The sequence below is a fragment of the Pleuronectes platessa genome, chromosome 7, assembly GCF_947347685.1.
Source record: "Pleuronectes platessa chromosome 7, fPlePla1.1, whole genome shotgun sequence".
Taxonomy (NCBI): Eukaryota; Metazoa; Chordata; class Actinopteri; order Pleuronectiformes; family Pleuronectidae; genus Pleuronectes; species Pleuronectes platessa.
The window spans coordinates 5,542,748-5,568,952 of record NC_070632.1 but is presented as its reverse complement, the minus strand read 5'-3'; the positions used below and the strand labels follow the sequence as shown (position 1 = coordinate 5,568,952).

At 43.5% G+C, this 26,205-nt stretch overlaps 1 protein-coding gene across 1 annotated transcript in view; it reads right to left on the bottom strand.

Annotated features, from left to right (window-relative positions):
• cdh13 (cadherin 13, H-cadherin (heart)) overlaps positions 1–26,205 on the bottom strand; it is a 286,701-nt gene that overhangs the window by 60,234 nt on the left and 200,262 nt on the right. The window contains exon 9 of the mRNA XM_053427086.1: positions 6,137–6,277. Within this exon, the coding sequence (XP_053283061.1) occupies positions 6,137–6,277 (141 nt within the window). The remainder of the gene's footprint in view (positions 1–6,136; positions 6,278–26,205) is intronic.

Sequence of the window (26,205 nt, the reverse complement as noted above, 5' to 3'; positions counted from 1 at the left end):
TCAGTGTATCCACAGACAACTTTCCCATTTGCTAATGGCTCTTGAACATCTCAGTTCATTACCCAATCGATCTCCAGGGCACCTCAACAACAGTTGAAGAACAAAATGTTTCATCAACAAAGGATCAGAGCAATGAAACCAGTAAGACATTAAATGGTGTGAGTTCACCATCCAGTACTTTTCATAATTTTATATAGGCCTCTCTCTACTTTACGCATCTCTCTGCCAAACTACTGATCCACGATGGAATTAGCTTCTTAGGTAGCTTCTAAGAGAAAATATAAGTCTATACACAGCTCTCTCTCTTTTCAGAAGAGCCCAGCTTGAGTGTGTGTGACGACAGGCAGGCGACAATAGGATTTGATTTGTTAATGTGATCTTACACGATTACTTTTATTTCTTCTTCAGGCTTTATCAGAGGGGCTGTGGTGTCAATACCCAGGACACTCCAGGACATGAAGTGATAGAAATGACCATAAAGCGTAACAAAATTATGCTTGATGACATTAATGAGCAAATGTAGAATCACGGAAGAAGAAATTAATGATTTTTTACGATAATTTTATTCATTTCTTATACGATTTAATATGAGTTTTTATCCATAAATCTGAAGAATAACAATAAATCTCCCAGACAGTCTGTCAGCATATTTTTACTCATACTGGATTTGTTATTGTGTCTGTTCTCTGTACTCTCTCTCTCTCACACACACACACACACACACACACACACACACACACACACACACACACACACACACACACACACACACACACACACACACACACACACACACACACACACACACACACACACACACACACACACACACACACACACACACACACACACACACACGTGTACAATCCTGCCTCTCAGTGTCCTGCTAACCTGACAGACGGCTCACAAATCCTTTTCCATCCCTTCGTCTTTGTGACATGAGATTTCTTGGCCACCGCATCACCCAGGGTAAAACGCTGTGTGTATCTCTGAGCGAGCTAGTGAAGCAATCAAGCAAGACCTGGGCTAATCCGTGACACCCGTTAGCCCCCCCCCCCCCCGAAGACAGACCAGCACTGACAGGGCCCTGCTGCCCCGCGCCTGGTGCTACACTCATCACCCCGAACGTCTTTATCAGCGGGACAGATGGATTTCAGGCAAACGTATTCTCCTGCTCGTCATAGAGAGGAGAGGTAAAGAAATGGATAGAGAGAGAGAGGGAGAGGGAGAGGGAGGAGAGGACAGAAAGACAGACAGGCGCAGAGAAAGAACGTGAAATTGAGTGTGGGAGAAAAAAAACAGAAACAGGGACTGGCTGTTAGGGAGTTTGAGTGACAGGAATGATAAGGTCCATCATGGTCTTGTTATGAGGAGCGGGGGGAATCGACCCAGTCAGACATGGCGTGGAATTACCACGGAGGAGACGAGTGAGGAGGAGGAGAAGGACGGCCGTGGATGAGGATGGAGCTGGACGAAGAAGAATGAAATAACAGAGAGGAGGAGAGACGTGAAGGGCAAAAGGTGTTATACCCTCGAATCGTCCCCTGGGAAATGGGAGACGGCGCAATATCAGATAACACAGCAAAACAGACTGAGAGTAAACACACAGACATACTACAACCCTTTCTGTGATTTAAATCATCGGGATAAATATCTGTATTTGTCAGAGGAGTAAACATCTGTGTCCTCTCAGTTCTTCTCGTGGACGTCACCATAAGTCAACCATCATGGCTCTGCTGGGATCAGCTGCAGTTACGAGCTACTTCTTTTCAATTACTCAATCGTGAGATAATAATTAAAAAATAAGTGTCCGGTTTATTTCTCTCATTAATTCTCCCGTAGCTGTGTTATCTCCCGGCTGCTGAGCCGGCGACACCGTGTGGGACGCGGCGACTGTCAGTTTGTATCCATCACCGCAGCCATTATCACTGTGATGAAGTAAGTGGTGGAACAATAAAACACAACTGATGTGTTTTGATAGGCCGTGTTCACCGGGAGCCCCTGCAGACCTTCACATCAAGCACAAAGTCAATGAAAACATTTACCAGGTGCTGCAGGAGATAGAAATGTTTTTTTCTTTTTTTGGTTTTGTGTCCCCGCGTCAGCACGAAGACACGTCAACTCTTTCCTCGACCTTGAGGAGGGTAAAATAATGTTGATATTTCCATTACTGTGTGACTCTCTCTCACATAAGGGGACACAGTCGAGTCGGGGGACGTCTGCATTTAAAGTTTGTAGTCGTTCATAATAGGAGCGACAAAAGTAACAAGCAACAATTTTAAATTCAAGTTAAGGAGAAACTGGTTCCTATTCAGGTTCATAATTTAATATGAAAAGATTCACATTCTCTAATGGTCTGAAAAAACCCATTAGGTTTCTCAGACTGTCCATTGCTGCAGATCCTCTTTTCAGCCTCTGACTGAAACACACCTGTTTTGGCTCCAGTCTCTTTAAGGTCCGCCCCTCTTGATAAAGCCCACCTCTGATTGGCCAGCTTGAACACCGTGTTGTGAATGGTCGCATGTAATAATGTCGGCATCAGCTCTTGCTTTATTGGGTTTTGTTGAGGGGGCGTGCCAGAGTAGCCACTAGTCACATGACATCACGATACCCAGGAAGTATCGGAAATCTCCTTTCACTAGCCCCTACTTTACTATATAAGGTCTTCTATTTAGAGCACTTTATAGTGAGCACATCAGAATAATACAAAAAAACGCAACACGGCTTCATTATCGCAGGACAATGAGCTGATGCATTATGGGAAACAATGGTTTCCACTAAATAGGGAATAAACACTTGAAATTTGGACAAACTCACTATGAAGAGATTAGTAATTGATTTTGTACACAGCCGAGGTTTGTCAGAAGCATCAGGAACAGTGTTTTCTGAGGAGAAGTTTCAGCAGATTTTTTACACCAGAGGAAAGAAACACTGAAAAAAGGAATAATAACATATATCAATAATCATAGTAATCTCCTTGGTGCAACAATAACAATAATCTCAAAATGAACGATAAATGAGTGCAAGAACTGCAACCTTAGATTGTCCCTCTCTGTTTGCCAGTCCATCATAATAGTGGTAACACATAATGACAGAATATCTACACAAAGGAATGTTAAGGATCTGACCATTATGTCCTTTAACTGATTCTTTAATACATAACATAACTTCAGACCCTTTACAGGTAGAAGGTGAATGAGAGGGAAACTGTCGGTGGTCTGATGCAAACACAGGTTATGAATATCTCTCTCTCTCTCTCTCTCTCTCTCTCTCTCTCTCTCTCTCTCTCTGTGTGTGGAGCAGCAGTAGGTCTGAGGGAACAAAGCATGAACCCTACATGGTTATTATGTTTGCTGAATCAAACTAAATGTCAGCTCATAAAGCTACAGTGGGTTTAAAGAATAAAAACAGGAAGGAACACATCTCCTGAACCTCCATGTTTTTTCTTTTCTCTTCTCTGTGGCCCCCCCTTCAGTGTAGAACTTTTCTACTCATCCTTTGCTCCTTCTCTCCATCCTCTGCTGCTCGATCTGCTCACTGAGCTTTTTTAAAGTTTGCATCTGGACCCGCGAGGAAGTGGTGTCTTCAGAGAAAGACAACTCCCGACTCTTCTGAAGGACACGATTTGAGGAAAGTTCCGCGAAAGGACGGGAATATTTAATGGAATAATTCATAGGTTGAAAGCTTGAGATCTGCTGCTGCTGCTGCTGCTGCTGACACACACTCGGCTCAGACACACACTCTCCATGGGATGGCGGTCGTTGGAGAGGTCGTGGATGATTCATGGGGCGGGTTGGGAGCGGTCAGGGGAGAGCGGAGGGGTGGAGGATTTACACCGAGAGCTTAGCGCCCTCAAACACTTGTTTTTTAAAAGCTCCATTTCTTCATGCCGTTTAACGGATCTCCTCCCAGTGAGAAATGAGAACATTAACTGGGACACGGACATGGTGCACTCGGCGCGGCCCCGATGCCGGGCCCTCTGAGCTGGAACATTTCACATCCGTGCTGCGCTACTTACAAGCTCCCCTGACACCCCAATGCATCATGGGAGGGCTGCAGGGGAGCTTCGGTCGGGGCAGAGCGTGATGTGTCTCTAGATCTGACAACAGCTGTGGGCGTTTCCATTAAAAACCAACACAACTCAATGTTACAGCCGCACCTTAAGGCGTGAGGAGCGTCGTCTTATTCTTCGCTTCCTGTTTCCACACCTCCAGAGAACGAGGGATGAAGAGAGAACGGCAAAGTGCTTTAGAAGCAGCTTTAGGAAAAATTCTTCATGAGGTGGCACAAACAGGCAGTAATGCAGGTGCCGTTAGGTCGATTTCTTTTTTGTACACGTCCATTTTATTTTACGGCTTGATTGGCAGGCGCCACTTCAGTCGTTTAGCTGTTCACTAATAACCTGAGGCACCGCTGACTGAACAAACCCTCACGTGTCCACGCCCACTCCTGCTCACACACATTCCCTTATCGAGCTCCTCCACCCTCATCGCCGGCTTGCAATGATTTGATTCATTGTCACCTTAATGTTGATTGATGCCTCCTTACGTGTCACATGTGTTCATCGCACACGTGTGTGATCCCTGCTGGATTTGTTTTTGTCGTGAGCGTTTAACTTTAGCCAACAAGGACAGAGAAGCTTGATGTGTCAGAAAGCTAAAGTTCAAACTGAGGTAGTTGCGTCCTTGAGTCGGTGAACACACGTGTACATGAAATGCAGCGGGGGGGGGGGGGGGGGGCATGATGTGGATGTCTTTAAGGGGAGGTTGTGTTTCTATGATGCGTGAGCCACTGTTGCAGTACACAGAGTATTACATTATTAATACTATTTACTTGGTTTGTACTCGGTAGGATTAGCTGAAATCCTGCATGAGTGTAATGATAAGATATAATAACTGGAAAGAGCCTTTATTTAAAACAGGTTCATCTTAGAGACGGACCTGTAATACCTTGTGGGGAAGAGGGGAAGCAGCAAAGTGCCAGGTCGGAACTGAACCTGAGGCAGCTGCAGGGGGTCTTCAGGCATATATTGGACGCCCTCTCCACCCCTGTACATTTGTGTGTTTGTATGATTGCAAGGATTTCCATGAAACTTGGTCCAGGAAGGGAAATGGGTCAAGAAGGAACCCTACACATTTTAAGATGAATCCAGGAAATTTAATTTGAAGGAAAATGTAACCAAAAATCTGGTTTAAATAGGGTGCGTGTGCCATTTGGTTCAGCGTCATTGAGTTTAAGTGGAAAGTTGGGCCTTGTTGGATGAGTGCACTCCAATGACTTAATTTGATTCTATCTTCCAGGACATCTGACAGTTTTCTAGTTTGTTAAGTTAGTGTGAAAAACAGTTTTTCCAATTGTCTGCTCCTCCTTTAATTTGCTCTCGGTTTTGTTTGCTGATAATTGGGCCTTAAAACTTCCATGTTTACCTGACGTCCCAATAAATTCACAAAGTAAAGTACATTTCACACCAACTCCACCTGTCTCATATTTACACCGTTCAATCTGTGCTACACGTTAATAATTAAAACTTCCTTTTCTTCCTGAGGTGTGTCACACTTAAGCAAACACATCCTGTTTACAGAATGTGCAACAACTTCAGAAGTGTTGAGACACAGTTTAATAAAGAGGGAAAGAGTGAGAGAGTCGAAGAAATTCAAAAAGACCCAGAGCAGAAGAATGCCGAGTTTGGCACGATGTTTTTTTTTTTATCATTATTGTCACATCTAATTGTGTTGGATGTTTTCATGTGTGTATGTTATTTAATTTCTAACTGTCTTGGAACATAAACTGTTCTTAATCCAACATTTTGCTCGTCATAATGTCATTTAAAAAGTAGGACTGATACTAAAAGGTTGGCAGCACTCGGCACATGCTTCAGTGATTCCTGTAATTAGACGGAGAATGTAATAAACCCGGAGACCTTCTTTTAGAAGCAGAAATATCTCCTCGGTTGATTTCCTCAGTCGTCAGACAAATGCACGACCCTGACCTCTGACCTCCCCGGAGGAGTAAACAAAACACAATGTTTCCACCTAAAGTCTGCAGAAGTTTTTGTATGAATAACATGGCGAGGAAAAAAAGAGGCAAATACACAATGTTAAAGAAATGGGAGAAGCGAAAAAGTTCTGTTCCTCACCAGCGGGTGTGTGAATTCAGGGGCGTGGTCGTTCTTGTCCGTGATGGTGATTGTAGCCGTGGCTGTTCCCGTTAGGCCCACCTCACTTCCTGCCATGTCCTTGGCCACGATCTCCAACTCGTAGGTCGTGGTCGGCAGCGTCTGGAGGAAACAAACATGAAGGTGTAAACGAAGAATAAAATCATGATGTTTGTGTTTAAATGCCCAGAGAGAGAGAGAGGGAGCAACTAGGAGATTAATGGAGAAGACACAAAATTAACACAAAGGCAGAGAAGTACAAAAAACCAAGGTCACAGTAGCTCCTCACACAGGCACACACACACAAATGGAAAATATCATTATTAGATGAACGATTATTGGAGTGAGTGATTGAATTAATCCACTCAAAGCAAAATCTAACACTTCTCGCCATGTGCAACGTTATTGTGAGACCCTTTAACAAAGCTGAATAAGCTCTAATAACTCTCCAGCTCCGGGCCTCGAACCCATTTGGCTGAAAAAGAATCATCACAATGTAAATTTGCACCCTGACGCTCACGGTGTTAAAAGCTCCTGCGAGCGCTCAGCAGGTCTCCAGGGAAAAGGTCAAGAATCCACATATTGAAATTCACACGAGGAAGAGCAGACCGAGGAGTGAAGACGGGGGGGGGGGGACGAGTCCCTAAAGCGATGCAGTATGTGATCAAAGTATAAACATGCAGCGCTACGCAAAGGTTCGGGCTCATCCATTTTAAAGAATCCCCCGAAAAGCTCAGCGTTTGGATTTAACACACATCACCCACAATGCTTTGGGGCATTGAAGATCAAGGTTTACCAGGCTCAACATAATCGGTAAAAAAAAATCACAGCCGGGTTTTTGGAAAAAAAAAAATGTCGACTTAACGCTGCTTTCAAAATCTTCACACTTCAACATTTTTCTCCTCATTGATTCAATACTGGAGATGAAAGAATAACTTGAAATTTAATAAAGAAATCCTGGAATGAACCCGCGTCGCTTCTCGCGCTCGACACAAATTGAATCTAATGATTCCACGTGGGTGAGCGAGCCGAGGAGACGGATCTGCTCCTGATTCCACCGGAGCTGGAGTGCAGACCTCACAATTAGGCCTGTGATCCATTTACTGGGCAGCCGGCGTCTGTAATCTTTACAGTGGGGAGAAATATGGCTTCTACATGCAGCGGGAAAGAGAGAGAGAGAGGGGGGGGGGGGGGGGGGCATTCATAATGATCATAGCAGCAATAATCATTTGTTGCCATAATTCATGCCTAATAGTCGTGTTGACTCTGGTATATAAATAACAGGGGGGGTGGGGGCTGGTAAAGCTAACGTTTATTTATCCGCCGCAGTGTTTTTCCCCCTGCTGGGGCTGTTAACTGTCACATGCTTAATAAACTTCATCCATCTGTCTCGGGGAGAACGCAGCCGGAGCTCTCTCCTGCATCTTAGATTCACCTCTGAGTAGATGCACACGCGTCTTATCGACCTCGTTCTCAAAGCACAGAGGAGCGAGACACATGCACATTAACCCGGTGGAACATACACACAGAGGAAAAAAGAGAAAACTGCTCTCTGCATTTTGAATAAAAAAAGTAACGGGATAAAAATCAATTATCCAATGATTTTGAGGCCCTAAAGGGAGGACAGGCTTCTCCATCCGGCTCCTTGTTGAACACTCATGACTAAAACGCCGATAGGAGGTCATTTCTGGTTTCACGGGGCAGTTACGGCTCCTAGTAAAAGCCTCTTATCAAGCACATATCATTTTACAGCATTATAAGGTTTTTCACTTAGGAGATACGATCGCTAGTAAAACAGTTATCGTGAGGTAATATTCACATTATCGTGCGTATATAAACTCACATTTGGCAACGACAAGAGCCTCATTTATATTGGTTTAGAACATTTGTCCTTTTTTTCTTTTACTCATATAGAGATGGATATCTGGATCACCTGTAGGGGGCAGTGTAAACTCTGCCTCCTCCATGTTGTTAGATGGGACATGGTCAGGCTAAAAGATTATCCTTTCTGGTCCCTACCTATGTGTCTACTCGAGTTTGGTTAATATGGGTGTGTGTGTGTATGTGTTATCGTATGTGATTAATGTGTGTATTGTTGAGCCCTGTCAAAAGGAGGATTTCTGTCACTTTCAGACAGACAATAATGTTTATATATCCATTTTTCTATACAGGGTTCATACATTAAATATTATTTTCCAAAATAAGGTTTCTATCATTTTAAGTAGCTCTCATAGACTGTGTGTAAAGATGGATGATGCATCTCACTTCTCCCAACTATCCAGATATGAAGCCAAAATGTCCCGGATAAAAACGCCGCCATCTTGCATTGATGACATAATTTGGAGCTTGAGTCGGCCACAGCGTTGAGGTCCTGCCGATCCACAAGCTCGACCAATCGCAGGTCAGTCTCAACGGGGGTGACTCGGTATCGACTAGACTTTGACACAGCGGCTCCACAATGACGTCAAAAGAAGCAAGATGGCGGCGCCCGTGTTTGGGATGTTTTAGCTTAATTTCTATACAACGGGATGAAGTAGAGACACGTTGTCATTCTCTATAAACAGTCTCTGGCTTTGCTACACTCCCTCTGTCCAACATCGTTTCTCTTCTGCTTTATTGTTGATGATACTGTTTACTGACAGAGACTGATGACCCAGAATCACCTCATGATGTCCACAAATCCTCTGGCAGTTGTGTGTGTGTCTCTGTGTGTGTGTGTGTGTGCGTGTGTGTTTGTGTGTGTTCTTCATTTGCCTGTTCTCATCATAGATAGTGCTCCAATCAATTTCATCAGAGGCAGACGAAGGGAGATCAAGCGATCAATGATCAGACACCTTGAGGATTGGTTTAATTATCACGTCAAACTGGAACTCAGTGAGAGTCTATTCACCGGAATGACACGGAGGTCAGGCAGGAGCAACGTGATGTGCTCAGGGTCCACATCTTGTGTGTATCAAACAAATTAAACAAGATGAATGTAAAATGTAAGAAAGGTGAGTGTGTTCACTTTAAATTCAGCCTGCAAAGCTACAAGTATTTAAAAATCCCTTAAAAGATGTAAATTCTGTTGTTTATTTACAGGTGACTCTCTCTCAGGTGGACGTAATCAGGCTACAGGCTCCTTCCACTTCCTGCTGTAAACTCCCGTCATCTGAGCAGCTGCTTCAGGGGGAGGTTGTGGAAAGAGCGGGACAATAAACAGGTGTTTCTATCAATTGTTTGTCACACGTAGTGGGTGGCGGAGGGGGGGGGGGGGGGGGGGGTGTCCCTCACAACCAGCTCCTGCTCCATCAAGCACCGCGCAGGCAGATGGTTGCTGCACGGACCTGTGAGTTTATTAAACCCCGTGCACACGATCACACATGAATGCACGCACATGCAGACTCTTAAACACACAAGCACACACACACACACACACACACACACAGAGACACTCTTGCCCTTCAGCTGGAGAAGAGCAGGGCTCGGGAATACCTGCAGTCACCGGAGAAGCGTGGCCTCCTCCGGTGACTGACAACGTCTTAATGAGTATTTCCTGAGTCTCAGCTCAATTATAAACTCCCCGGCCAAGAAAAGATGTTCTCGTTCACCGTGGGCTCGAGTTGCAGCTACAGGGACTTTGCCCCCCCCCCCCCCCGGGCGTCAGAAACTTTCGACTGGCACAGTGTTGATTGAGTCACTCCTCTCACGCAGCCTCTTCATTTCTCAGCTCCGCGTTAATTTGCCTGGGAAACGCTTGATTAAAACTTTGTAAGCAGTGAAGCCGTGAGAGTGCATTGGAAGGAGATGCACCTCTCCTGCAGGATTCAGTAGACGAATAAACAGCAGCATGTTCAGAAGTGAAAATAAGAAAATAAGAAAAACACCCACGAGGAACTCTGCCAGAAATCTACAGAAAGTCACTTTGATCCTTATTTAACAAAACAGATTTTAAATTGTGGTTGGAGTTTATTAACATCTTTCAAGTATTATATATAATGTATTTAATGTGTACTTTGACTCTTAAGTTTAGTTCATATCCCACCCACTAACATGGAGGAGGAGTGGTTCATGACCCTTTTTTTTTATTGCAGCCAGCCACCAGGGGGCGATTGAGACTCTTATATGCAATCTATGACTGGCACTATGCAAAAGGAATAAAACTAAGGGGCATGAAAATTCATAAAAAGTGTCTAAATTAAAAGATAAGGAATAGTCAAACTCTATAAGGAAAGAATTTTATGACAATCCAATTAGATACGGAAAACAAGAGGGAAACATAAATGTGTAGGATTCATCCTCTGGCGACCATGACTGTACAATCCCATTCAATAGTTGAGATATTTCCGACTGGATCAAACTCGCTCTCTGAGCAGCTGATGAGTGACAGACTGACAGAAATCACTGTGTCCAGATAAGGAATAATTCTGCTTTCTTCCCAATGAACGGGATAATTTCTCATTGTCAGAACGTAAGTGGGAGAAAATCCAAGAAAGCCACAAGTGATTCCGCCGAGCGATTGTGTTTGTGAAAGCCGACGTGAAAACCCGAACAAAGAGCTAATGAAGTTGAGCGTGGCGAATGAGATGACGGCCCTTGTTTCAGAGACATCTGATCTGAGAATGACATTTCAAGACCGTCACTTTCCGCCTTGAAAGGATTTCATCAAAGCCCCTCGAGTGAGGAGCTGATCCCCGGCACAAAGCGGGAGAGAGAAAGACGAGGATGAGAGCGAGAGACGGAGGAATGGCGAGGGGATAAGTGAGGAAAGGGAGAGCACGGAGGGAGGGAGAGAGAAGAGCGGCATGACATCTGAGACACCGCATTAACTCTCTGAATAGGTGTGATATTATAATCAAATTGGTGGAGGGTCCTTTGTTCTCCTCTGGCCCTTCACTAGTACTCGCTCTCTGCACCAAACCCACTGGCTATTGTACAGGCCTCTTTGAAAAGCCTCGAGAAATGACAGACATAAAAAGACTTATTTTTAAAAAGAAATCAAACCCGAGTCATATGAAAACCTCACAAGTGACAGTATTTCTATGAGAGCGGCATAATGCCTCTCACCTTTCTACCTCACGTCCCTTTTGCTGGTGGAAAGACGATTTTTAACTAAAATTCAGACGTGTTCTTTCTCCTCAGCGTTAAACAGACTCATTATGTGACAACTAGCCTCGAGAAATGGATCCCTCTTTAATCAGGTTTCAGATTTTCCTTCCTGGTCAACTTTTGTTTAGGATCTACATGTTTAAATATACAAATATACTTATATATATGAGTGGGTTTCTGGGATACAAGGTTCACTTTGACATTACTGTCTTTAGATTGTTTCTACAAATCTTTGTCAAAGCCAAAGTTGGACGTCATGACAGATTGATGATTGGAGTATAGGTCAGAAACCTGTGTCTCCTCCATGTTAACAGACACAACATTGACCAAAGATGTTGTCTGTCATTTTACGGAGGTTGTATCACACGGATTCAAATTGTCCAAAGGTTTATTCTTCCGGTGCAGCTCTGGTTTTATCTTCAAGTTGAGGAGGTGTCGTCCATCTTTATGCACAGTCCATTGTGAAAGCCCATCTCCATCTGCCTCCCTGTGATGTGTGGGAACTGCTCCACTAATATTTATGAAGCTTAAGGACTCTGTCAGCATCGCTTAAGCAAGAACAGAGACAGTCACAAACAAGTCAGACTCTGGAGCCATGCTAATGAGTCTGTGAAGATGCTTTGAGATAAATGCTACTGTCAGTATTCAGGTGTTCAACAGGTTCAGTGTTTCCTATGTTCAAAGACTTGAGAGCAGCTTCAAAATGAGTGTGATTGCTCACTGACTTGGAAAAGGAGAATGGAGACACTTTGATTCAATTATCAGAATCAGCTCGAGTAAGTTCAAGAGGCTGAACCGTAGATCAGTTAGAAAGACTTATCATTTAACCGAGAAACTTTGAAAATTGAGAATTCTGAACAAAGTTTCGTTGGATTCGTTACAGCGGCGGCTCTTCTTCTTCAGGAAGCAGAATCCAACAGAAGTAATCACCACGTGTGACTGCAGAGGGCGCTGTGGCTTAGCAAAGCTATAACACGTTATTTTTAATATGCAAACCAAATTCTAATTAGCACCGTTTTGACTGACAGACTCTCATTACACCAGTTTGCTAGCATAGCTTAAATAAACACCTTGCCTGATATCACACATGGAATGAATAATACATCAAATAAACTCCTTTTTAAAATCCTTGGTTGTAAATATACCTGTCACTTTTCAACTGCTCACATCTTTGAGTATCGGAAGAGAGTGGAATACACGTTAATCGACGGCGTGCTGCCTGCAGCCGGCTGCGTTAAGAGCAACCCAGCGAGATGCAGATCTCAGATCAGCTGGAGTTAAACCAAATTACAAGGTGGTGATCTGGGTTCAAGAGTGTGTTCTCAGTTCCCTGAGAGCGGCTCGATGCTGTGGTGCACAGCAGGCATGTGTGTGTGTGTGTGTGTGTGTGTGTGTGTGTTGGCTGAGATGAGCTTCACCCCAGTAACTCAAGGTACTCAGAGTATTAGTGTGTGTGTGTTACATTTAATGTATTAATGCATACGAATGAATGCAGTGATTTCCTACCCAATAATTAGATTCCACAGTCTTGCAGAAACATTTTAGTTCTACTCCACCTCACAGGTCGCTCGCTCCCTCCTGCTCCTCCACCTCTGTAGACACTTGATTAATCACTTTGATAATAGTTAATTACAGTCGGACGGCAGACACACACGTGAGGCTCTTATCTGGGCCACCGCAACCTGCGCAAGTGATCTGCTTCTTTCATCAGCCTCTCAAGCTCGGTTAGCATTCACCCGGAGGACAGAGCGGCAGAGATACGGAGGTGGTGGTGGTGGTGAGAGGATGACAACTTTTTTTTAACCTCCTCTTTCTGTGTGTACAATTCCAATCAAAGGATTATTGGACAATGCTGAAGGGAACAGTTCCCCTTTGAAACCGTGTTTAATTTCACTATCCAGATTTAGATTTTACATCTGACGCAAATTGCACAAACACAGAAATATGGAAATGTGGAACAACTTGCAATGTTAAAGAAAGTGAGGGGAAAACCAAAAAGAGAAAAACATGGCTTCTTCGACATCATTAGAGCTTATTGTAATTAACCCATTCATGCTTTTATTCAATTAGGCGAAGGTGCCATTTTTTATTTTGCTCTTCTAATGATGTGCCGACCCGGTGGACTGAGATGTACCAGCCTGTCAACGGTGAACTGCCCAAAGCTTCCTGTCCTCACATTATAAAAAAATCAACTTCCTCTGCTGAGGAGAAGTGGTTTAGTTATGCGCATCAACACATCCATGTTCTTAGAGGGTTTTAACATTTCCATGTGGGCGTTGCAAGATTTTTATCATCTTTTCTCTTGTAATCTGTTTAGAGATGGATTTTTTTTTCCAGGATTTGCATTTCAAACATCAGGTTTGCAAACAACCGGAGGCTCCACACAGAACAAGTCTTCACCATCATGCAGCATTTAGCTTTGAGATCAATATAAAATAATACTGTCGATAAATTATAAATCTCTACAACTGTGCATGGCGGGGGGGGGGGGGGGGGGGGGGGGGAACTCTGCCTGTGTTTAGTATGCAGATCTTATGACTGCATCGTTTACTGCCCAGGGTTTACCTGATGTCTCATAAGGTGGAATTCACATCCTATTATCTTGACTTCAGCTTCAACTTACCCCTCTGCATACAAATGAGACCCCAGTTAATCGAGCAGTGGACAAAGCACTGAACAGATATACAGTAGAAACATTAATGTGATATTTAGTAGAAAACCTATTAGAACACACAGCTCAGATTTAATCTAAGACTCTCAGAGATTCTCACAGCGTAAATATAAAAAAATAACAGTTCTTTCTTTTTTCTAAATAAAGAAATTGCTATAAATATGTCACATATGACAAGATATGATGCAGTAGGAGGTTAATTTTTGGGTTTTAAAGGTTCAGGGTTTAAGATTTAGGTGAAAGGGATCTATTGGCAGAAATTAAATATAGAATAGTGACGTTTTCACTGGTGTTTTTCATCTAAATTGTACAAATTGTTGTTTTCTTTACCCTAGAATGGTTCCTTTATATTTAAATACTTTAAATTTCCATAATGAGCAGGTCCTCTGTACTGAGGTAAACTTGTAGGGACTAACTCATAAAGATCGGCCTAGTGTTTTGAAATAGCAGGTAAGATAGAAGCTTGTTTTGTATAACTACTGTAAATCAACTTCAACAATATTATTGATTGAACATTGACAGGATTTAAACCCAATCAGACTGTTGTATTAAAATTAAAACTTATTATTCGTTCAGAATCATCTCGACATATTCAGTTGAATCAACTTTTCATCCGTGTCCCATTCAACAGTGACTTAAAAGTACAAGACAATAATAACTTTTCCATTAAAAACAAAATTCTGTCCAGAAGATTAAATATGTAAATGGGCCGGGATCCAAAACCAGTAAAACTTTGACAGAAGTGCCATTTCTAATATTCTTCCAGGAAGCCAGGCCAAGGCGTAAAGACACAAGTTAATCATCTTTAATGCCTCTCATAGTTTTGTGGAGCAGCGCTGTAAAAAACTAACAGCCACAAATCTCCCTGCTCCTCGTCTCCTGCAGCTCCTGATGTTCAGTTCAGTTTAATCTGACTGAGGCTTTGTCCGGTAATCAGCGTAGTGACACAAACAGGAAGAGTTGGCGTCTGCTGCTAATTATATCAGAGTGATTACACAGTATTTTGTTGCTGCTATTTGAGAGAAAACTGAGGTTTATTCTCAGGATGAAGCTAGTAGAGGTCTCGGGAAGCAACCACCCAATCATCATGACAGGTTATCCTGTTTTTATATGATCAAATAACTAATTAAAATCAGATTAAATGGTGAAGGATTTGTGACCTTTATGTCGTCTTTCTTTACATTTTATGATTCTCGTGAGCTCAGACGTCCTAAATGTGCAAAACAGGATCAGGGGATTGCTCTATGTCCAAGCGAACGTGTTGATTTGAAAATTGAAAATAAAAGATTAATTTGTTTAGAGCCTACTGCACCCCTCTCTATACAGCTCCACTCTGGATGAATTACAAGAAGGAGAGCTTGCGTAAGTTGAAAGTAGCCTATAATGACTGTTTGAGGATACTCCTGAAGAAACCCAGGAGTACTAGAGCAAGTGAGCTGTTCTGCTAAATGGGTCTAACCACCTTCATGGCCTTGCTGAGGAACCTTATTTTTAAGTTTATGAGTCGGCTGGACCGCTCTACAAATTTTATATTTGATCTGATGACAGACCCTGGCCGCAGCTCTGTTAAGTACACATCCAAGATCTGGGAACACTGGCATGAGTGCCTTTTTTAGCCCTTTTCCCTTGTATATTTTTATGTAAGGTATTGTTTGTATGTATTGTTTTTTTATCATGTGGGCCTTGAGCCTGTAATAAAGTTTATATATATATATATATCATGTGTTTAAAATCAGTTGACAACAAGCAGGGACTCAGATCATGTTTCTCCTCTTGCGACGATAAGGAGATTTCTGTCCAGTTGACTTTGCGTGTCCTGCAGCTTGTTCCCAGTTCACCTTGACCAGTCTGATTCACAGCTCTGCTCACGCGGCCAACTCCTTCATTTAAAGTAAAACTTCCAGCCCAGGTAAAACCATCACTGTGGCCAGAGAACTCTTCCCACTTGTCTTCAGCAGCAGAACCTGCCAGCCGGTCTCAGCCTGTTGTTGTTATCGTGTCCTCCTCCAGAGGAAGTGGATCTACCTGTCTCTCTGCCGCACTTCTCTGTTCTTTAGGACTTCCACTCTCCAGCTGCACTCTGAAACTTAACATTGCTGTGTTTGGAGCGTCGGCCACATAATTCAAAACACTGTGGTTATCCATTACCGGGCTCTGTGGAGAAATCAGAAACAGTCGCTGGAGTGTCTCCGCAAAAAAATTTGACTCACTTTCTCCTCCAGAGCATTGAGAGCCCACTTTTCAAAATGACCTCCTTGAGCACACGTGGGCGGGAAGCGTGAAAACACAACGTGCTTTTCCTTGGTGCTCATACTTTGAAAATAACACCTCAGGTAATAAGACTTGTTTGTGGTCGGGGATGTGAAAAGACAATTCTTACTGGGAACGCTGGAAGCCAATGTTCTCTATTCAAAAGTTGAAGAGTTTCTGTAATGAATTATTCAAATCTTTCACTGAAACATTTTACTAACAAGCAGAATGAGAGCTGCTGGGATAACACTGAAATGTAAACCTAAAGTTTGACATCAATGATAAGAAGTCCTTGTAATTTATACCCCTGATATAAATACATACATATTACATATGTGCTTTGTTGTCGACTGAACTAGTTTAGGTGCTTTTTAAATAAAGATTTGAAGAACTAGCGGTTGGTAGAATCATATTTAATTCAATTCAACAAATCCCAGCAAATGTTTGCCGACATAAATAAAATTGTATGTTATTGTTATTACATTTGATCGGAGCCTAGTTTTTCCTCCAGCTGGTTAATCTTTATTGCAACTGGCCCCAGCGTCATCACACAGAGGAAATGAAATGGGCCCAGTAAACCGCTCGTGCCAAAGTGTTGATCAGTACAAGTGTCAGACGACCATGATTCAGCTGAAGAGAACAATTCAAACATGCACCCCCCCCCCCCCCCCCCCCCCCCCCCCCCCACGGCTGGTGCTCAAAGGACTGTCAAGTGGGCACCGTGCTTCATATTCTCTCTTTCTCTTCTACGTCGCTCTCCTCTGACTTCCTCTCTCCTCCTCTCCTCAGGGCTCACACTTCTAAATGAAGCTTCTGCGTCGACAGTTGAGATGTATTTGTTCTTTCGTCAGATTATGCATCTTCATTCTGTCTTGCCTTTTTCTTTTTTTTTTTTTTTGTTTATTTTATTCTAAGAGCACAAATTCTTGGAGGCGTGTGTTGAGCAGAGTCACATAGAGGCTCCTCAGTGACTCTGACCTGAGCTGATTCAGTTACAGCAACAAAACACTGTGAATTCTACTCGATCTCATATCTACACGTGTGTGCTGCCGACTTCCAGGCCGTTAAAAAGACGGTGGCGTGCTGAGCCGGGGGTTTGAACTCTGGGATCTGACGAATAGGACGTTTTCCTGCTGAACATATCCGCCTCCTCTCATCCAGTGTTTAAACAATGAGCTGGGGAAACTGGATGAATCCTGAACACAGGACCCGTCTCAGTGCAGAGTCAATTGGATCCCATTAGGACCCGGCAGCGTACGTACAGTAACTGTCCTGAGATAAGCTGCCAACTTGTCTCTATACATATTTCTGGCCGGAGCCAAATGTGCGCTCGACGTTTCCATACGCCTCCCAGTGCAAATACAGAATTACAATTTATTATCAAATCAAATAAATGTCACTTTGAGTTTCTTCCTTGCGCCTTTGTTGAAAGATATTATAATGGAGAGAGAGAAAGGGAAGAAGACGCACAGCGAAGGGCCGAGCTGGACTCACGCCTCCCTACCGGCAGCTAACGGGATGATTCTTTTTGTCTCTTTTAGAAGAGTTGGTTGAAAGTTGTTATAACTTAATAATCCTCTTGTGTGTTTGTACGTTAAGAGCAAGGAAAAACACAGAGAGAGAGCAGTGGTGGTCATGAAGCAGTTCACCTGTGATGCCTCGACACACATTGAAAACAACCATCTATACTGAGATATAACTACTGATCCAAACAAGAGACAGGATTTAATCAAGTTTAACCGACTATAATAAAATATTTAATCTTGACCAAACAGAGCTGATCTTTGTTTGAGACTCAGATTCATAAAAACACAGTCAAAAGGTCTCTTAGTGTCTTTCTCACCACCTCCTCTCTATTTTGCTCTACTTTTACAGAGCACATATTGATTGAAGGGGGCGGGGGGGGCCTTGCATTGCAGTGTTGACCATATTTATACCGCCTCATCAGGCCAATTAGTTGCAGGATGATAAGCTGCTGCAGCACCGGCGCCCCTCAGCCCTCTCTGACGAATGAGGGGCTAATTGGGGTCAAGGTTGTGTTTAAGGCCGGAGCAGAGAGAGCGAGCTGGGGCTAATCTAATCAGGTGCACCATCAGAGCGCAGTGTAATCGCGCCATTTAGGAAGCAGTTAGATGTATATTGGGGACCCATTACCTCACAACCCCCCCCCCCCCCCCCCCCCCCCCGCACTGAAAGCGGAGCATACATTCCGTGCATGCTCGTGTGCAGGGGTGCACGAGTGTCATGTTGTGTGCGTCTGCCAGAGTGTTGGAGTTAAGTGCAATCATCGTCCTGCGCCCGCCACCATCAGAGCTATCAAAGGCCCATCTGGGTAGCCTGCACGTGCGTGTTTGAGAAGTTGTGTGTGTGTGTTTGTGTGTGTGCGTGTGTGAAGAGCCCAGGTGTTCCTGTTAAGGTGTTAATTAGATTAGTGCAGATCAAAAGGGGGGGGCATTCACTGGGGAGCAGAGGTGGCGGGGGCCATCCCGACGGGGGCGCCGGATCCAAACGCTGCTCGTCATCCACCAATTAGGAGAAATTAATCACTCAGAGGAGTCATTTGATTGGTCCGCCTGAACTGAGTGGCGACCCAATAATAGGAATATGCAGATTTCAGCAGGAGAGAGGAAGAGGGGGAGCGAAGAGGACGAGAGACGTTGGACTTTGATCTGACATTTAAACGAAAGGTGTTTCTGTCGTTAGAGTAAAACTCATCCAGCCAGTTCTGTGAGCTTCCTGTTATATTACAGAGAAGAAGAAGAGGAACAGTCATTCTCTCATCTTTTACTCTATCAGGTAAAAACACGCCTTTTAAAAAACATCTTTAAACCAGTCGTAGGTTTCAGAGACTTAGGTTTACTTTGATCACTGCAAGTCTAAAGTCTCCATTCTCCTCATTCACTATGATTTGTATTGACTCCAATGGATCGAATGGAAACTGTGACCCGCTGGTGAGATATGGAGAAATAGTGATACTGCAAGATAAAGTTTTGAATATTGGAAATAATTGACCCTGACGTTAAAACACTGCCTGCGAGCACCAGTGGATTCACCAAACCAGTATCAGGTCAGCAGATGTTGGAGGAGGTTTTACTGGCAAATGTTACAGATGAAAATCTGATTCTCGTTTATTTCTTCCGTGCACTGGTAAACAACACATTGAGTTTGGAGGAGACCCTGTGACCTGTTCTCCACAGGGAAGTTGCTGAGTTAAAGTTTCTTGCGAGTTAAAGTGAGGATGAGTCAAACAAAGAACCAATCCCAGCTCCCACAACAAACCAAGTATTGATTAATGAAGCCCCCCCCCCCCCACACACAGAGCCTAAAGGTTCCAAATACACCTAACCAGGCCGGTGAGGTCATTAATCTCTATAAACTCACTTTTGCAGCTTCATTATAGAATAAAACAAACATCACAGCTTATTGCCCATATCCCAGAATTTCTATTTCAAAGCAGTACATTCCCATTTGGTGTAGCATTGTAACAATTTAATGGCTGAGTTCTTTATAACCTGGCGAGCAGAGACTCATCTTCAGAAGAGGTAATTTAAGCGAGACCATTAAAAGTGCTTCAGGGAAACTCTCAGGTCTCAGGTCAAGACAAAAACACACACAGGCACCAGCACACTTATTCCCAGTGGGTCGGCGTTCCCATTACCAGGGACAGGAAGATGTGTCCGTGCACAAAGGGAACGATGTTTGCTCAAACGCTTGATGCTCTTGCACACTCCTTCCTCTTCGCTGTGAGATCACTAACATGGTGACATTAACACAGTGGAGAAGATTGTCATCATGCAGAGACGTTGTTGTGGGTTCACTGTTGTTGTGTGTGTGGGTCGGGGGGAAACCTTCACTCCAGCACAGCAATAACCAAAGTCCTGACAAACACGAAGAGAGCACCTGCAGCTGGGAACATGTTAACTCTGGAATATATCGACTGGAATTGTCCGAGAAGCGACACACAAGCTGCCAGTGGTTTTCAAAGTATTTATATATATTATTTTCTTTCACTTATTTCTCTCACGGAACAAATTCCAAGTTATTACAAAGAACAAAACGTCCATTTCTTTATGTCGGAGTCATAAGTGTCTTTTTTCACTGTGACATAATCTTCACAAAGATTAAAATCTGCAAATTGATTTGATCCATTCACTGTAAAGATGTTCACTTCATCCATAATGATCAACCAGGCTCCAAAGTGGAGAGAGGGGATAAAATAAATCATCATCAAATCATAAACTTTTATAGTTCAGGCCGTTTGTCCTTTTAACTGAACAGTGATTTCTTTTCAATGAATATTTACGGTCACATATTACGCTCCTCTACTCGGACATGCGGCTCAATAATATCATAAAAGGAAATCTGACTTTCATTTAACCTCTGAGCTAAATCACTTAGCACACACTCTGTCTAACAGGTTCCGACTTCCTGGAAGAAAATCCAAATTTCATTTTCAATTTCAGGAAGTCAAATTGCATTTGTGTGTCCATGAAGGCGTCTCACTGTGACGGGAGAAAACTCCAGTTCAGGGAAACCTTGACTTCTCTTTGTGATCACATAACAGAGGCTGCACGGATAATCTCTATTGAGAACAAATATTTGTCACATCTTCAGCGGCGTTTCCTATTTCACTTCCACTCTCCGCTGGTTTGATAGTTCAAATGCAAAAGAGTAAAGGTTGCATCTGCAGCTCAAGATATCAGGACCTTGGGAAAACTTCACCGAAACTTCCAAACACACAACCACGACTGCAGCCTCTCTCTCTGTGAGCATTTCTCTGAGCCGCTCACTTTTAATGTCTCAGCAGTAACATTGAGAATTTGTTCCGAACCACAGTACTGGCATTGAGGTGAGTTTAAACTGCCAGGAATCTCAGCTCATGGCCAACAAACCTAACGAACCTGAGCCCGTGTGTGTGTATAACACCGCTCTGTGCTCTGAGATAGTATAATATATAATCCGTGTAGAAAAGACACAGCGGCGTAACGCTTTCCTCTAAATGCTTCCCAAACCACAGCGGAAATAATGCGTACAACCTGGAAGCCAATTATATTGTACTCTCATCACAAAGGAGAATCGCTTTTAATGTGCTGAGAAGCATCTGGGGAGGCTGCTGTTTGTTTTCTGCTCCTCTTTAGCACCGAGGTGCTCTTTCATTAGGGGAACAGGAGCACAGTGGCAGGACCACACACTGAGAGCTTAAGTCTGTCTCTCGATTGAAGTCAGTTTCAGCACGTCTCCCCGAGGAGGCGGATTTCAATGGGAGAAAGAAAACAGAAATACTGGAATGCACAAAAAACACACGCATGAATAAAGCAAAGCAAATGAGTGTATAATTGTGTATCATCATCACAACAAAAAAAGAGTAATGTGGGAATGTGGATCAGTTAAAAAGACTTAGAAGTAGTCGTGAAAAAAAACAGAGTTTGTTTCCAATACTCAGAGAGGAAACTTTTTAAATATCATGAATTCTAGACAGAGTTCTGTTCAGGCTGAAGCTTTTCTGGTTCGGGAAGCAGGGGATCATGGGTAATATCCACCGCTCAGCTGGGTTTCAGCTCAGTGAGTGGGACGACACAGTCTGAGCTTTTCAACTTTCAGTGATACTTGGTACAAGTTGCCGTTTGTGCTTGATGAATGCAAAGCAATATGTACAGCAGTTAACAGAAGTCTTAAAGTTGTACAGTTAATAACAAATTTTAATTTCTTAAAAAGTCAGTATTTTTTCATAATGGACCAGTGCACCTACTTTTCAAGTGAATTTTCTGCCGTGGGTTTTTCCTCCAACTAAAGAAATTAGTCATTTTCATCTTCCTGCTAAAATTATATATATATGACATCATAGTAAACTAAATTTCATATAATATTAGCAGTGAGAACTCTTCTAGTCGGCATCTCCTCATCTCTCGGGGGGGTTCTGTGTTGTCATGTGGCACTGGGGGGGGGGCCAAACTGAGTGATCCGTCTCCAGCTCCCCCCCCCCCCCCCCCTCTCGAAACGGGGGCAGCTTGCTTATAATTGCTTGAAAATGTCACCACAGTTGATTACCAGTGATTTGTACCACGGCAAAGGGAATCCAAATAAAAAGTAGAGTTGATGAGCGCATATTTAATGAGGCTCATGCATACTAATGCACGCATCTCATTCCGCTCAATCTCCTCACGTAAACACATGCAAATCCACGGAACAGTGGAAACATAAGAAGTCGTCCTGATGAATGAAAAGCAGAGATAGGAGCTGGGGGTTCTCTCAGCTAAATGGTCAATGTGGAATTGTTCTGTTGGAAAAAAATGTCCACAACACATTGTGCATGTCTTTAGAAAATGCATGAGGGCGACAAATCTGATTTACGCAATCAGATAAATGAGATTTAAAGGCTTTACATAAGTCAGTATTAATAGATCATAAGTAGATCAAACAGAGGAGGTTCTGGATAATATACATTTGCTTCTGTGGTAAAAGAAGCATATGTTTGGTCATATTTTCCTGGAAGTTGTTTGTGTTTCGCTGATAAAACCAAAACATTCGAAACAGAAACAAATGGAACCCAACAGAAGAGACACATTTCTCTAATTAATATTTGCTTGAAGCCACTAAATTAATTAGACTCTGTTAATTCCTGACACTTTGAATATTTCAATTCTTGGAGAGAAATTGCCAGAGTCCACTTGCCCTTTGCGGTGCAGTCATTAAGTTCCCCTGCTAATAAACAGGGGAGAGTGGATTAGTGGGATTCAAACAGGGGAAGGAAAGTGTAAACACAACTCAATTTGTATTCTGGTGTTTGCACTGCACAGGCCTAGCTGGCCCAGCTGTATGGGACCAGGACCCCCTTCTGAGAGTCTAATGAAACAGCCACTTTCTTTGAGACACACAAAGATGTCACGTTAGGACAAACCCTGGCTCCTCTGCATGGAAAAGGACACACACACACACACACACACACACACACACACACACACACACAACTTCACCGTCTAGAGGCACACAAATTAGTTGTGTCATGGGAGACACACAGGCTTGGGATTCTGCTTGTGTACAATACTTCAGCAACACATGCACACGTACTCAATGTGATGGCGCCTGCTGTGGTCTAAAGCCTAAAACAACGTGGGACACAAGTTTGATGCCGTAATTTGATGTTGGGGGGAGCAGAGGCCGGCGGTTCATTTCCGTGATGCTCGTCCTTTTAAGTGTGACGTCTGCAGCAAGCTGTTGACCTGCCATGTTTTATTTCACATGCACCTGTTTGGATTCAACCATTATGTAAATCCAACCCCCCAGCGCCGAGGGTCCATCAGCATCTGCCGGGCGCCAGGCGGGGAATACAGATGCCGGGAGGAGGAGGGCGCCTTGTGGAGGCTCCTCACGTCTGAGTGTGGAGCAGCACAACAACGTGGCCACGGCCCGGGCGGCTCTCTCCCCGTTCTTCACCGGGATTGATTCTCTAACCGACCACCGGGCGATCCGACTCATCAATATTCAAGAATCCTCTTAAAATAGCTTTCGGCCTCGGGATTTTAACCCTTTCACGTCGAGCGCGGTGATTATAATCAAGGATTTAACAAGAGGGAGTCAGGGAGGCACTGCTCAAGGGGCCGTGTCAGGGTGATTTCTGCTTTTTAGAATTATCCTGATTACATTATAATAATCAGCATATGTGATAGAGTATAGGTCGAATTTTACATGAATATTCTATAGCACATGTAGCATATGGAGATCCAACGGGCCATGAATTGAAGATAGAACGGCGGCATGGTGCTTGTGGACAAATCAAGGTTGTGTTTTTCTAATGACTTCATTCACTTGTTCCAATCCAACGACCGTGGCCACGTTGGAAAGATCCATTAAAAACACATAAAAGCAATGCAGGTGGAGCAGAGGTCAAGATGGTCCGGACCTGAGAACGTGGCTGTTTCTTCAGAAGTGCGATTTGCCGATGCCTCGTCCTCCTACCGACTCTAACCGCGTCCGACAGCCGCCTAATTGAGTAGAATACTCGGTCTTGTTCGAGGATCAAAGACTATCGTGTGTGTGTGTGTGGTGAACCCCATTGATTGCTCTCTATCTCCTGTAATTACCAGCTTTTTAATGAGTCCTCTGTATATCCAGAATTTTAGCCCCTTTTTTTTTTTTATGCCCGTTTTTTTTTTAGCCATGAACCTTCCAACCGCCGGCGGCAAACAGTTTCTCCGTCAAGATTATTCATCAACTAACGAGGTGTTCCATCCGCCGGCATTAGCATATTTACTGCAGGACAACGGGAGCCGGGCCGAACGTTAGTAACAACATCTTCCTACCTGAGGCGGGAGTAAACACAAGTACACACTTCTCACTCTGTAAATCACAACTACACACTGTACTGACAGGCTCAACGCGGGATGACGTGGAGCTCCTCCTCTTGTAATATAGTTCAAATGAAAAAGTGTTGTAAGTGTCTCTCCTTGTTTCTCTGTGAAGGATTTATATCAAAGTCAAATTGGGCAACACATCATCCACAAAGAGTGTGTGAGCCTTTGAATGGGATCTGTTCAAATCTCCATAATCCTTGACACCGAAATTAAACTGCAGCGTTTGATCGCTGGCGACACACTCCCCTCAAGCCTCTCCTCCCACTTCAGGAAAACAGACAGACACACACAGACACACACACACACGCAGAGAGGAACACTTGTGCAAAATGTACAGTAATTTCAGCAAAAGTGTGTCAATGGTCAAACATGGTATCAACATCCGTGCTGGTTGATCTGATAACAAGCATGTGAATGGGCTGGACTCTGCAGACTGGCTCCCAATCACATGGGTGCAGTATAATATTATTTCTGGATATTGGCAGGAATTGGAGACACATGGTCACACACACACACACGCACACACACACACACACACACACACACACACACACACACACACACACACACACACACACACACACACACACACACACACACACACACACACACACACACACACACACACACACACACACACACACACACACACGCAATGCTGCAAATTGATTCGTCGATGATTTTCATGCAGTTCTTTTACTAAATCTCCGTCATTCACCATCTATGAGATTGTGCCACATTCCCTAATTTTGTCCTTTCACATATGATTAAATGATTTCTTCTTCTGATAAGTATGATGATTCAGGGATCCGAGATTTCTCCCACATGCAAAACATCAAAAACCTGTTCACAGATGTTGATATTCAGGGGCGTGTGTTTTTGTTTTGGAATAAAAGTGTCCATACTGAGTTTGTGAGCGACTTGCATTATTTTTTCTGCCTCTCTCATGGCGCCGCTGTTATCTTTGTGGCCCAGAGGCCACAGGAGTTATCAGGCATGCATTCATCCATGCAGGTCACTGCCAGAACCCAGGGAGACTCCCCGTCAGAGCTGGGCTATGACTTCCATACAAAATCTCCAGGTTTACAGACTTAAGAAAGAGAAACTGAACGAGCAAACTTCAGAGGAGTGTCTGTGGTGAATGTCTCAGAGAGAGACGGTCGCACAGCGCCAGCAGCTTGAGAAGCTCTGGGATACTGTCTCCCAGCGATGTGTCTGCTGCTGCTGCATCTGGCTTCACTTGTCCACAGAACAAATGCCACCAAATTCACAGACTTGTCCCTTTGTGGCCTCATATTGAATATATCTCGTAAATCCCCCACCACTGAGCTGCAGTCTGCAATGGACGGAGTCTAGAGTATGAACATGGATGTGGATGAAATCTCAATATGGAAGAAGTGATATTGCAAGTCATTCAGGGAATGGTTTGACATTTTGGGAAATTACTCTAAGGGGGGAAGATTCATATAACTCATTTTTGTGCAGTGAATTTAGCCTCTAGCCAGAAAGTGCTTATTTAACCTCATACTATAAAGACTGAAAACAGGAGGATCTCACATCACAAGCTCAATAATCAACAGTAAAACCAAATGATTTCCTGTAATTGTACCCATGTAAATGACAATGACATGTTTATCATCATCAAGCCAATGTACAGTACAAATATGTAAACTATAAATATCCCAAAACAG